The sequence below is a fragment of the Gracilinanus agilis genome, chromosome 4 (assembly GCF_016433145.1).
Source record: "Gracilinanus agilis isolate LMUSP501 chromosome 4, AgileGrace, whole genome shotgun sequence".
Lineage (NCBI taxonomy): Eukaryota > Metazoa > Chordata > Mammalia > Didelphimorphia > Didelphidae > Gracilinanus > Gracilinanus agilis.
Genome location: NC_058133.1, coordinates 15,917,845 through 15,930,397, shown reverse-complemented (window position 1 = coordinate 15,930,397; position 12,553 = coordinate 15,917,845). Strand labels below are relative to the sequence as shown.

The following is a 12,553-nucleotide window of genomic DNA, read 5'->3' as shown; positions in this document are numbered from 1 at the left end:
GTACTCATTAGTTCCTGTGTCATCATTCATTTTCATCCACAGAGTCTTGTTTCTCCTGCTTGCATATGGTGCCTGGAACCTCCCAAGTCTATCTACTGAATTGGCTGTACTCGCTCTCAAATGAAGCCTTTTCATTGCTGGTTGTTTTTGCTGTTGGGAAGCAACATCTAAATTTTCTCCTTTGTACCTTTCACTCCCTGCTCTCTTGGGCCAACAGAACATGTCCACTTTCTTGTCCATATAATAAAGCTTTAGATGCTTGCAGACCTGAGCCATCTCCTCTCCAGGGTAAACATCTAGTCCCTTCATCCAATCAACGTATGGCATGATCTGGGGATGGGTCACCATCTTGGGTGCCTTTCTTTGAACGTTCCCTGGTTTTGCGTATACCTTTTAGACTACAGTCCCTGGAATTGGGTGTCTTGATCTTGAAACCTAATATCTAGAATATACTAGGTGACTAATGAACATGTCTTAGTCAACTTCCTATACAATAATTCTTTTGCTTTTTCAAGCCTTTGCCTTCCATCTTAGAATTGATAGTATCAGTTGCAAGGCAGAAGAGCAGTAAGGGCTAGGCAATTGGGATTAAGGGCTTTGTGCAGGGTTACACAAATAGGAAGTGTCTGAGGCCAAATTTGAACCCACGACCTCTTGTCTTCAGCTTGGCTCTTAATCCACTGAGCCACTTCACTGCCCCATCTATGCAGTGATTCTTATCCTTCCATTTAGCCTAATCTTCCTTCCCTGAAACACCCCTTCCAGTTCTTAAAAGCAGCTATTATTTTCTTTTTAAATCTTCTCTTGCCTGATGTTATACAGTCCAGATCTCTTCAATATCTTCATGTATTATGGGATTGCTCACTTGTAGTGTCACCGTACTCTGTCCATGCTCTAGTCCAGTAGTTTCCAAACTTTTTTGGCCTACCTCCCCCTTTCCAGAAAAAATATTACTTAGCCCCCTGGAAATTAATTTTTTTAAAATTTTAATAGCAATTAATAGGAAAGATAAATGCACCTGTGGCCATCACTGCCTCCCTGGATCGCTGCAGCACCTACCAGGGGGCGGTGGCGCCCACTTTGGGAATCACTGTTCTATTCTAACATTATTCCTACAATACGTGAACTGAACATGGTTCCTGGTTGTTACCTTACCAGGGTTAGGAATGGAATTAGGGTTTTCGCTTCCTTGTTCTTTAGAGGCAGGCCTCTTTTGAATGAGTCATTAGGATAATGCCTGGGAGACAGACAGATCCTCTGATATATATGACCTTTATGAAACCACTTATCCCCTTTGAGCCTCAGTACTTCACCTTTATAATGGGGATAAAAAACACTAGCACCTTCTTCCCAGAGATCCTGAGAAGAAAAAAGGATACAACCTATGTAAAAAGCTCTGCAAACTTTCAGAACATGGAGAAGTGCTCACTTTCCTTGTCTGTGATTTCTCTTTATGCCACAGCTAGACTAGAAGTTCCCTGAAGATCTAAATATTGATTGTGCCTGTTCCCACTATAGAACTCTGCACACGATGGGTGCCCAGCATTCCCTGAATTCAGAGAGCTTCTTCCAAACCCAGGAAAAGCTAATGGCATAATGTTTGCTTGTCCTTTTCCAGTGTGGAGATTGCACGAGAAGCCCACGAGTCTCTTGGGATCAGTATTGTGGGTGGGCAGACGGTGATCAAACGCCTGAAGAATGGAGAGGAACTGAAAGGGATCTTTATCAAGCAAGTCTTAGAAGATAGCCCAGCAGGAAAAACCCAAGCCCTGAAAACTGGAGATAAAATTCTTGAGGTAAAAATAGCATTTCCCTGAAATAGTCTTGACTTTCCTGCACTGGAAGGTTTGGGGGTTTATGCCTAGTTTTGGGGGGGGTTGGAAGAGGGATTGTGTGTGTGTGTGTGTGTCTCTTCCCCAAAACCCTTGTTTCATCACCACAGCTACAGTTGGAGAAGTCCGATGGGTGTCACCAAAAAGAAAAGGAAAGAAAAAAAGAAACAGATTCGAAACGGACTTTTTAACAAAATGAGACAGATGGTGGGAATCACGCTTCTCCCACAGTCTTTCACAAATTTCTAAATTTGAAGCCCACATGCCAGCGAGAGCCCCGTGCTTGTCTGGACTGAGGCATCGGCCCCTGGGAATCCGAGGCTTCGTTCTTTTCTGACGAGCATCACATATGTCGGGCTTTGAGGGAGTGGGCCACGCCGATTAGCGAGGCGCGTCATCCCTCGTGAACCCCTCGCTGGAAACATCCTTCACATCGTATTTATTAGGTGTTACCATCTCTGACCTCCGCCTTCTTGGAAACCTGCCTTGCCTTTCTGTGTGCTCAGAAAAACTTTTCCCTCATCTATCCTCACTTGAACTGACATTCGGATGTCTTCTTTCCATCCCTCTTGGGCTTCCTAAATTAGAAAAGGGCGATTTCACAGGGTCTAGGAGTGCGCAAGGACCTTGGGGGCTAGCTAGTCCCACACCTGAGCATTTTACAGATACAGGTCGGCTCCAAGGGGCCCTTCTCTCATTCACCCACCCCATGGCAAATTACTGTGCCTCTCGGAGCCTCATTTTCCTCATCTATTAAATGAGGAATTATTTTCATTGTTACTTTCTATCTCTAGCTCCATGCCCAGCACAAAGGAGGAGGTTAGTGAATAAATTCATGAATAAGAATAATGAATGAATGAATGAATGAATTAGCAGTCATTTTTGCCATGTCTCTTGGGTGGTAGGTGCTGTGTCTTCTGACTCAAAATCCAGCCAGCTCTTGCCTCAACTTCCTTGGGTTCCAGTTGAAATTAATGTTAAGTGAGATCTCTAGGGTCCCCTCCAAATCCAGGGACTTTCTTTATATGAAGGTTCTTAATTAATATACATACATTGGATCCATAGCGAAGATTATTTTCAACATATTTTCAATATGTCTGTCTAGTTAATATATGAATATATTGACCATATCTTCAGTATATTTAATATACCTTCAATATATTTGTATGATAAAGAGGCACTGAAGAAATATTGAAAAGATATTCATATATTATAGATATGTTGAAGAGGTATTAAAGATATATTGAATATATTAAAGATTTATTCAATGATGATTGAATACATTTTTTACATACAATTTTCGAACAAGATCTACAGTCAGGAAGACTATACATTGTAGAGAAAATCCACAAAGGGGTTTCCGTATATTAATAGTCTCCCAGGCCAATTCAGTGGCTTGTATACTCAACATATCTCCCGTGTGACATTTCCCTATTCTTACTCTACTCAAGAGAAAGCTAAAGTGCACAGAGAGCTTTTGTCCAGTTTCAGCTGAGCATCTTTATGATGATGATGACCCAGTCAAAGCCCGTCCAGTTGCCTTTCTACCCTACAACGATGATGACTCATTAACCGGCTGCCATGTTCCTCGGATAAGTTGTATCTGTTTTTCAGTGTTTAAAAATATTGAAATTTCTTTCAAAAATGATTTCATGCCATTATAAACTTCTACAAATTATATTTTTATTGGCTATAGTTATATTTATTCCACATCCCAGATCGCTTGTCTTGAACATTCACAGGAGCTATTGTATTCATCCATGAAATGCACCAATCGCCTCTGGAAAATGCAGTCATTTGTTTATGTTTTTCAGGTGTCCGGTGTAGATTTGCAAAATGCAACTCACCAGGAAGCTGTTGAAGCCATCAAGAATGCAGGAAATCCAGTTGTTTTTGTTGTGCAGAGCTTGTCATCCACCCCAAGGGTAAGCTCTTGGACTTGAAACCTCTTCCAGACATTTTCGGGATACCTCCTTTTCCTGTGATCTAAGCTGTCTCTTACCCAGGACTTGTTCCTTACACCTTTGCAGGAGTTCAGGAATTTCAGGAAGGCAGTTATTAACCCTACTCTGCCTTTGACTTAGGGGCTTAATGTTCTGATTGAAGCAGAGCCATCCTGTGATTCATGATTCCCAAAGAGAAATTGATTTAAAAGAAAGATGCCTTCAGACTCTAATTTCACTTAATATGACACTTAGCTAAATAACTTCTAGATGGATCTGCCAAAGATCTAAGAGGTTATGATTGGTGATTTTCAAGGTCTGTAACTTTCCAGTGTATCATAATGAAAAGAGCCCTGGATCCGAAGTCGGAGAACCTTGCTTCCACTCCTGGCTTTTGTACTTGCTACCATACGTGACAATCACTTAACCTTGCTGGGCCTCCATTTCCTCATCTGTCAGATGAGAGAGTTGAACTAGATGATCTCTGAGGTCCCTTGTAGCCCTAGATTTTTTTTATCTCATGTCAGTTTTTGCCACTTCCTAGCCTTATGACCCTGGGAGTCATTTTACCTCCATGGGCCTCAGTTTCCTCTTCTGACTAATGAGGCGGTTATAGTAGATGACCTCTGAAGGCAATTCTAACTGCAATCTGCTACTGCTGATATTGTGGATCCATTATCAGTGATTCCAAGAGGTGAGAATTAGAGAGTCTCAGAATTAAGAAGTGCCGAAGATTTAGTCTGTTTAAATCTTCATGGGTTCAAGAATCCCTTCCACTTCATAATGGACTATTGGCCATTCTATGCTTAACATAGTAACTGGCACTTAATAAGAACTATGAATACTTGTTTCCTCCTTTCCTTCTTGCCTGGGAGGGATGTCTAATGAGGAACAACTTTCTGTATTTCAGCCCATTTCAATTTGGGACATCTCTCCTTGTTAGAAAGATTTTCTTTATATCCAGCCTCAATTTATCCCATTTGCAATTCTCAGCCTTTGTTCCTAGTTCTTCCCTTTGGGTCCAAGTAACCTGCTTTCATGTGACAGTTGTCAGGTACTTGAAGTACTCCCCTAAGTCTTCTCTTCTTATAGGAAATACCTCCAATTTCTTCTACTGGTCTCTTGTACTTTTCTCAAGGCCCTTAGAAATTAGTCATCCGACTTACCTTCAAGCTTTTTCTTTTTCTTAAATCTATTAGGAGTAAGAAAATGAATGGCTTCAGCATTTGTTTATAAACATTGACATTGAAGAACAAAAAGACTGAGTTGGCAAGGCTGAGAATCAACATGATTTGTCCTAGTTCCATTTATGAATATTAACCTGAAAAGAGATTCACTTGTTCAGTTTGACCCCAGAAGGCAGAACTAGCAGCAATGCCTGGAAGTAGCAGAGAAGCCAATTGAGGATGAGTTTCAAGTGCCGGGGGAGGGAGGGGGGGGGGTGTCCTAGGAAGTAACATTCTTCAGAAACAGTATGGGAATGGAGACAGTGTGTCTGCAAGTGGAGATGCAGTCAAAGGAATTGTAGTGCAGGTTCCTTCTGAGATCTCTTCCTTCCAACCTTCTGTGATTCTTTCCTTCCTTCATATCTCGTGCTTTTAGCTCCCTCTGAGATTTAGGATCATTTCTATATAAGGCAGTCTTTCTTAGAAGCGTTTTAACACTGTTCTACCAAATTAAATGCCTTTATTTTACCATCTCAGCAATTGATTCTGACCTGGATACTACTTCCAGAAGTTATTTATCACAAAAGGAGATTCGAGGCAGACCCTAAACAACATCCTTGACCCTCTGTGCCTTCTCTGGCCTCCCTCCACCCACTTCACCTCCAGGGAGCCACACTAATTTGTCTTTCTGTGAAATATAGTCCTCTGAATGATCTAAGCAATCTCAATATTATTATAGTCCATAATGAGCCGTAGCATTCCTGAGTCGTATTTATCCTGAACCATCATCCTTCTTGTGTGTTATGTTTTTAAGTGAACCCATTGAATTACTTCACTTCTGCATCAGGGAACATTTCCCATAAATTTCAAAGAAGGATTACTCATCAGTCTCACAGAGTAGTAGTATTGGATAATTGTTATGAAATTTAAGACTTTTTTTTTTTCTCTCTTCTGGGTATGGGGGCACAGGTAATCCCTCCAGTGATTTCCAAGACCAACCATCCTCCCAAAACCCAGGAGCAAGAAAAAGAAGATAGGAAAGAAAAGGTGATTGTTGACTCCCTTTCTTACTGAAATGTCATCGTTTCTTCCTTCCTACTCTTACTCTTGATCTACTGACTCAGGACAGATGGTAAATATTTATGGGGTAGACTACTCTGTGTTTGGCACCATAACAGGTCTCAGGAGACAGAGAGGGATTAATAAGCTTCCAACCCTTTCCCAGTCCACACTGATAGTTCTTGTACCTGGAGCACAAAACAAGATCAAAATTGACTTCATAAGAAATAGTCATTTTAGGGGAGAAGGGAATGATCCTTGTTGTTGACCCGTCATGTGTTGAAAGAAGTAGAGATCCTGGGGTACACAAATGTCCACCAGGAGTGTGTGGTGGGAGGCACCTAGGGGAACAAGTGGGCTGTATGGTACCTCTTTATTTTGCCTAAATTTTTCTTTAGAACTCCCTTTTATGGGAGATCTTCCCCCAATTTGAATGGAAGGTCTGTGAGCAAAGGTTTTACTAACCTGTTAACTAGTGTGTTGATCTCCATCAAGCAGTACGGCGATTTGTATACAGTAAGTGTATAAAAACATCCTCTCTCCAAATTTCCCTGTTTATCTCTCCATCTCTGTCTATCTACTAAATACATTTGGTTTTTACACTGCTAACAGGCTGTAAATGCTTTCATCCCTCTCTAAATTCCCCTTTATGGTTTGGGTTCTCTCATTAGAATGTAAGCTCCAGGAGATCAAGGTCTGCTTTATATGCCAGTGACTGGCATATAAAAAGTGTGTAAAACATTCTTGCTCCAAATCTGTCTGTTCTGTCTGTCTCTCATTCCCATCTGTGTACTAAATCACATTTATTTCTACACTACTGAAGGTTTGTAACTGAGGTCTATTAAGATTAAAATTCTCTGTAGACTGTATCTTAATTTATAATTATTTATTAAACAAATTGAAAAAACAAGCCAGAGGAAAAAAAGACACCAGCCACATGTGGCCAGCTGTTTCCCTTCTCATGTCTCCTCTCCATGTTCATACTCCCCTGAAATTGCCACACAGTCTCCTTACAGATGTGCCTCCTCTCACCGTGGTTCCATACTCGGTGGTTGTCATACTCCTCTAAATTTCACCGCCCTGAAGCCATCGTCCAGTCAATTTGCCCTAGTTAGAGCTTTAGTGCCTTCTCTCAAGTACTTTACATTCACCTGGAGATAGAAGATTTGCCAGTCTATAAATGACGCACAATAGGACTTAAAGATATTTGATGAAAACTTCTAGCTGTATTGCCTATATGAGAAGTCTCAAATGTTATCAGTCAATGACCATCTGAATAATTACACCAGATTGTTTATATACTTTGCAGCCAAAGGTGAAGAAACTCTATTCAGTCAGTTAAAATAAGAATTGCAATATTCAGACTTAAATTGAAGAAAGTAGGGGAAACCATCAGACCATTAAGTAGGACCTAAATAATATCTCTTATGAATATGAAGTAGAAATGATGAATAGATTTAAAAGATTAGATCTGGTAGCTAGATTGCTTAAAGAACTACGGGCAGAGGTTCACAATATTATATAAGAGGCTGCAGCAAAAAAAGCATTCCATGTAATGATTAAAATATTTCAAGAGACCAGTTTTGGGGTAAGAATATCAGTTTATTTATTAGGCTAGCAAATAAGCAATAGATTAACAGGTCATTGGCTCCCTCAACAACCAAAGACTCCAGTGCTTCTCCAGAAAGGCCTATAAATACAGTTTTAGGGCTCATATTTTTAGCCCTTCCCTTGAACATCCCAAGATATCTCTATTTGGTAAATAGCTAAGTAGGAAGTGATCCATCAAACTTCCTTCCTCCTCCCCATTGATGATGGGGTTTGTATACGCAGGAAAAGAATTATTGTCTTTTTTGTCTATTAACCAGCTTTTGTTCAAAGAAAAACATTCCTTGGAATTCCCAAGAACAAAGAAAATGTAAAAATCAGCCTATTGGATGAAGCGTATGTTTCAAGACCTTGATATAATTTTTGTAAGCCCTTACTCTCTGTCTTAAAATTAATATCGATTATTGGTTCCTAGGCAGAAGAGTGGTAAGAGTTAGGCAGTAAGAGTTAAATGACTTGCCTACGGTCACCCAGCTGAGGTCAGATTTGAATCTGGGACCTCCCATCTCTAGGTCTGGCTCTCTTTACAGTGAGCGACCTAGCTGCTCATCAGTATAGTTTTTTTTGGTTTTTGTTTTTGTTTTTAAATTTAAACATTTATTAATAATCATTTTTAACATGGTTACATGATTCATGCTCCTACTTTCCCCTTCACCCCCCGCACTCCCCCCACCCATGGCCGGCGCACCTTTCCACTGGTTTTGTCATGTGTCCTTGATCAAGACCTATTTCCAAATGGTGGTTGCATTGGTGTGGTAATTTCAAGTCCACATCCCCAATCATGTCCACCTCATCCCATGCGTTCAAGCAGTTGCTTTTCTTATATGTTTCCTCTCCTGCAGTTCTTCCTCTGAATGTGGGCAGCGTCTTTACCATAAATCCCTCAGAATTATCCTGGGTCATTGCATTGTTGCTGGTACAGAAGTCCATTACATTCGATTTTACCACAGTATATCAGTCTCTGTGTACAATGTTCTTCTGGCTCTGCTCCTTTCGCTCTGCATCAGTTCCCGGAGGTCTCTCCAGTTCGTCTGGAACTCCTCCAGTTTATTATTCCTTTTAGCACAATAGTATTCCATCACCCGCATATACCACAGTTTGTTCAGCCATTCCCCAATTGAAGGACATACCCTCCTTTTCCAATTTGTTGCCACCACAAAAAGCGCAGCTATAAATATTTTCGTACAAGTCTGTTTATCTATGATCTCTTTGGGGTACAAACCCAGCAATGGTATGGCTGGATCAAAGGGCAGGCAGTCTTTTATAGCCCTTTGAGCATGATTCCAAATTGCCAGCCAGAATGGCTGGATCAGTTCACAGCTCCACCAGCAATGCATTAATGTCCCAATTTGGCCACATCCCCTCCAACATTCATTACTCTCCCGTTCTTTCATTTTAGCCAATCTGCTAGGTGTGAGGTGATACCTCAGAGTTGTTTTGATTTGCATTTCTCTAATTATTAGAGATTTGGAACACTTTCTCATGTACTTATTGATACTTTTGATTTCTTTACTTGAAAATTGCCTATTCATGTCTCTTGCCCATTTATCAATTGGGGAATGGCTTGATATTTTATACAATTATCAGTATAGTTTTACAAAAAGAAATTATCACAATTCCAAAGAAAAAAGAACAAGAAAGCAAAATGACTATCTCTTGAGACTTTTGAGGAAAGAAGGAAATAAGTGAATGCAGAATTCCAGAGATAAGATTTAGCAATGCAAAGAAATAAAAAACAGAAGAATGGGAAAGATGAAATCTCTTCATGAAAATTAGAGATATTAAAGAAATGTTTCATAGAAAAATAGACATGATAAAAATAAAATAATGATAGTGACCTTACCAAAGTAGAAAAGATTGAGAAAGGTGGCAGGAATATTCAGAAGAACTATATAAGAAAGATTTTAACATCACTGATAGCCTTAATGGTGTGGTTACTAATCTAGAGCCAGACATCCTGGAGAATGAAGTCAAGTGGCTTAGGAGGCATTCATTACTAGCTATAAGGCTAATGGAGGCAATGGAATTCCAGCTGAGCTATTTAAAACCCTAAAAGATGGTGCTGTTAAAGTGCTACCCTCAATATGCCATCAAATTTGGAAAACTGAACAGTGGCCACTGGATTGGGAAAGATCAGCTTACACTTCAATCCTCAAGGAGAACAATGCCAAAGAAGATTCAAGTTACTGAACAATTGTACTTGTTGTACATGACAGTAATATTAGGCTTAAGATTCTACAAGCTAAGCTTCAGCAATATGTGAACCAAGAATTACCAGAAGAGCAGACTAATTTTTGAAGAGGCAGAGGAACTAGAGACCAAAATTGCCAACATTCTCTGGATTATGGAGAAAGCAAGAGAATTTCAGAAAAATACCTATTTCTGCTTTATTGATTACACTAAAGACTTTGACTATGAATCACAACAAAATGTGGCAAGTCTTCAAAGAAATGGGAATATGAGATCATCTTACTGTCTCCTGAGCAAGCTGTACTCAGCAAAAAGCAACAGTTAAAAATAGAACATGGAACAACTGATTGGTTTACAATTGGAAAAGGAAGGTGACAAGACTCTATATTGTCACCTTATTTATTTAACTTTTATGCAGAGTATATCATGCAAAATGCCAGGTGAATGAATCAAGAGCCAGATTTAAGATCATTGGGAGAAATACCAAGAATTTAAGATATGCAGATGATTCCACACTGATGGCAGAAAGTGTTATAAAGAGGGAGTGAGTAAATCTCCAGCATCCATCACTTCCCATATTATGAATATAACAAAAGTGAAGAGTTAAGAAGCCTCTTGATGAGAGTGAAAGAGAATATTGTAAAAGCTTGCTTGAAGCTTAACACCAAAACTACTGATCCCATCGTTTCTTGACAAATAGAGGGAGAAGAAGTGGAAAATATGTCAGAGTTTATATTCCTGGGCTTCAAAGATCACTGCAGATGGCTACTGAAGTCATTAAATTAAAACACTTGCTTCTTGAAAGAACAGCTAAGGTAAATCTGGACAGCATACCAAAAAAGAAAACACGTCACTTTGCTGACAAAGATCTGTATAGTCAAAGCTATCCTTTTTCCAATAGCAATGTAAAGCCATGAGAGCTGGATTATAAAGAAAGTTGAGAGCTACAGAATCAATGTTTTTGAATTGCGGTGCTGGAGAAGACTTTTGAGAGTCCCCAAGATACCAAGGAGATCAAATCAGTCAATACTTAAATAAATTAATTTAGACCATTCACTGGAAAGTCAAATACTCAAGCTAAAGCTTAAATCCTTTGACCACATAGTGAGAAGAGAGAACTAATTGGAAAACACCCTGATGTTAGGAAAGATTGAAGTTAATGTTAATGGAGAAGTGGATGGCAGAGGTTGAGATTGAAGATGAGAAGGATAAATAGCGTCCTTGGTGCAATGAAGGTGGATAGATTTTAGGAGTTAGTGGAACGTCAAAGCACCTGTTTTGCTATAGTTTATGGGGTCACAAAAGTCAGACATAACTGAATAACAACAACATAATTGCATACTTTATGCTGTCTTTGATTTCTTTCAAAACTCCCATCAAACCCAGCTACTATCCCCCATTGCTGTGTATTTGTTTTGTAATATTTTGCATGCCCCTGTTCATGTTGCCTGCCCATTAGAATGTATTCTTTTTGAGACTATGAATTTTTTCACTTTTGTCTTTACATCCCTGATACCTGGGAGGGTTCCTGGTGCAAAGTAGGTGTTTAATAAGCTTGTGATGAATGATTATTAATGTCAGTGTTAGTGTCTCCATGCAAGAGAAGTCAAGGAGGTGAAGATCACCTTCATGGGGGCAGTAGCATTTCTGCTGCTTGTAAAGCATGGGAGACTTTCAAAGATGGAAATGTGGGTAGGAGAACTGTATCATGAATAGAGCTCAGTCCTCTGTTGCTATGTTCAAGGGATAAATATCCCTGTTTGGATTTCCCTTTTGGAGGAGGCAGGGGACAGGTAATCTCTCCAATGACTTCCAAGAGCAGCCATTCTCTCAAACTTCCAATCAGAGGCTCAGCGAGAAGAGAGAGTTTGTGATCATACCCTCTTCCATTAGGGTAACTTCTTGCACTATCCTTATTAAGGAGAGGTACAGGATCATAGGGATGAGGTTTCCACCATCTTATAAATGCCTGGAACCTAAGTTGCTGAGAAAGGAAGGGATGAATGAGCATGAGAATAGAGAGAAAAAAAAGATGAAGAAGAACATAGTGTAGTGGGGAGAGAAGTCAACTCTAGTCGAGTCTCAGTTCTGATATATTCTGACAATTGGGACCTGGGAAAGCCATTTAGTCTGTTATGTTTTCTGTGTCTTTTATGTAAGGTAACAATTGCCCTTTTGCATTGATAGATGGAATTTCCTTACCGAGAATTCCCTGCCCCAGTGAAATCACATGCTCAGACAATCCCCAACAACACTACTAACCATCAATATCATTATTTTGTAACCTTTGACTTTGTCCAGCTTCAACTTTTTGTTTTGAAAAATAGGTATATTGACCATCTTTGTATTTTGGATCCTTCTGGCCATCAGTCTGGAGAAGCCTATAGACTCCTTTTCAGAATCATGGTTTTACATACTCATAATAAATATACAGAGTTACAAAGGAAACCAATTATACTGAAATAGAGTTATGAAGATATTTTAAAACAGGTCTATGGCCTCAGACACTTCCTAGCTGTGTTCTTGGGCAGATCACTTAACCCTGATTTCCTGGCCCTTACCGCTCTTTTGTCTTGGAATTAGTAATAAATTAGAAGGTAAGAGTTAAGAAAACAAGTTTATGGACACTGTGTTAGGATCCCCTGTTCTTATATGGCCTACAAAGCCCCTTCCCACTCCATACATCGTGATCTGATCCAAGGAGATATCTGGGTGAAATTCCACAAAGGAAAGTGACAAATATCTGGTGATGGTC

General features: G+C 39.8%; 1 protein-coding gene across 1 annotated transcript in view; it reads left to right on the top strand.

The window, feature by feature from the left end:
• PATJ (PATJ crumbs cell polarity complex component) overlaps positions 1-12,553 on the top strand; it is a 332,079-nt gene that overhangs the window by 130,815 nt on the left and 188,711 nt on the right. The window contains exons 24-26 of the mRNA XM_044674774.1: positions 1,619-1,796; positions 3,647-3,757; positions 5,911-5,988. Coding sequence (XP_044530709.1) covers positions 1,619-1,796; positions 3,647-3,757; positions 5,911-5,988 — 367 coding nt within the window. The remainder of the gene's footprint in view (positions 1-1,618; positions 1,797-3,646; positions 3,758-5,910; positions 5,989-12,553) is intronic.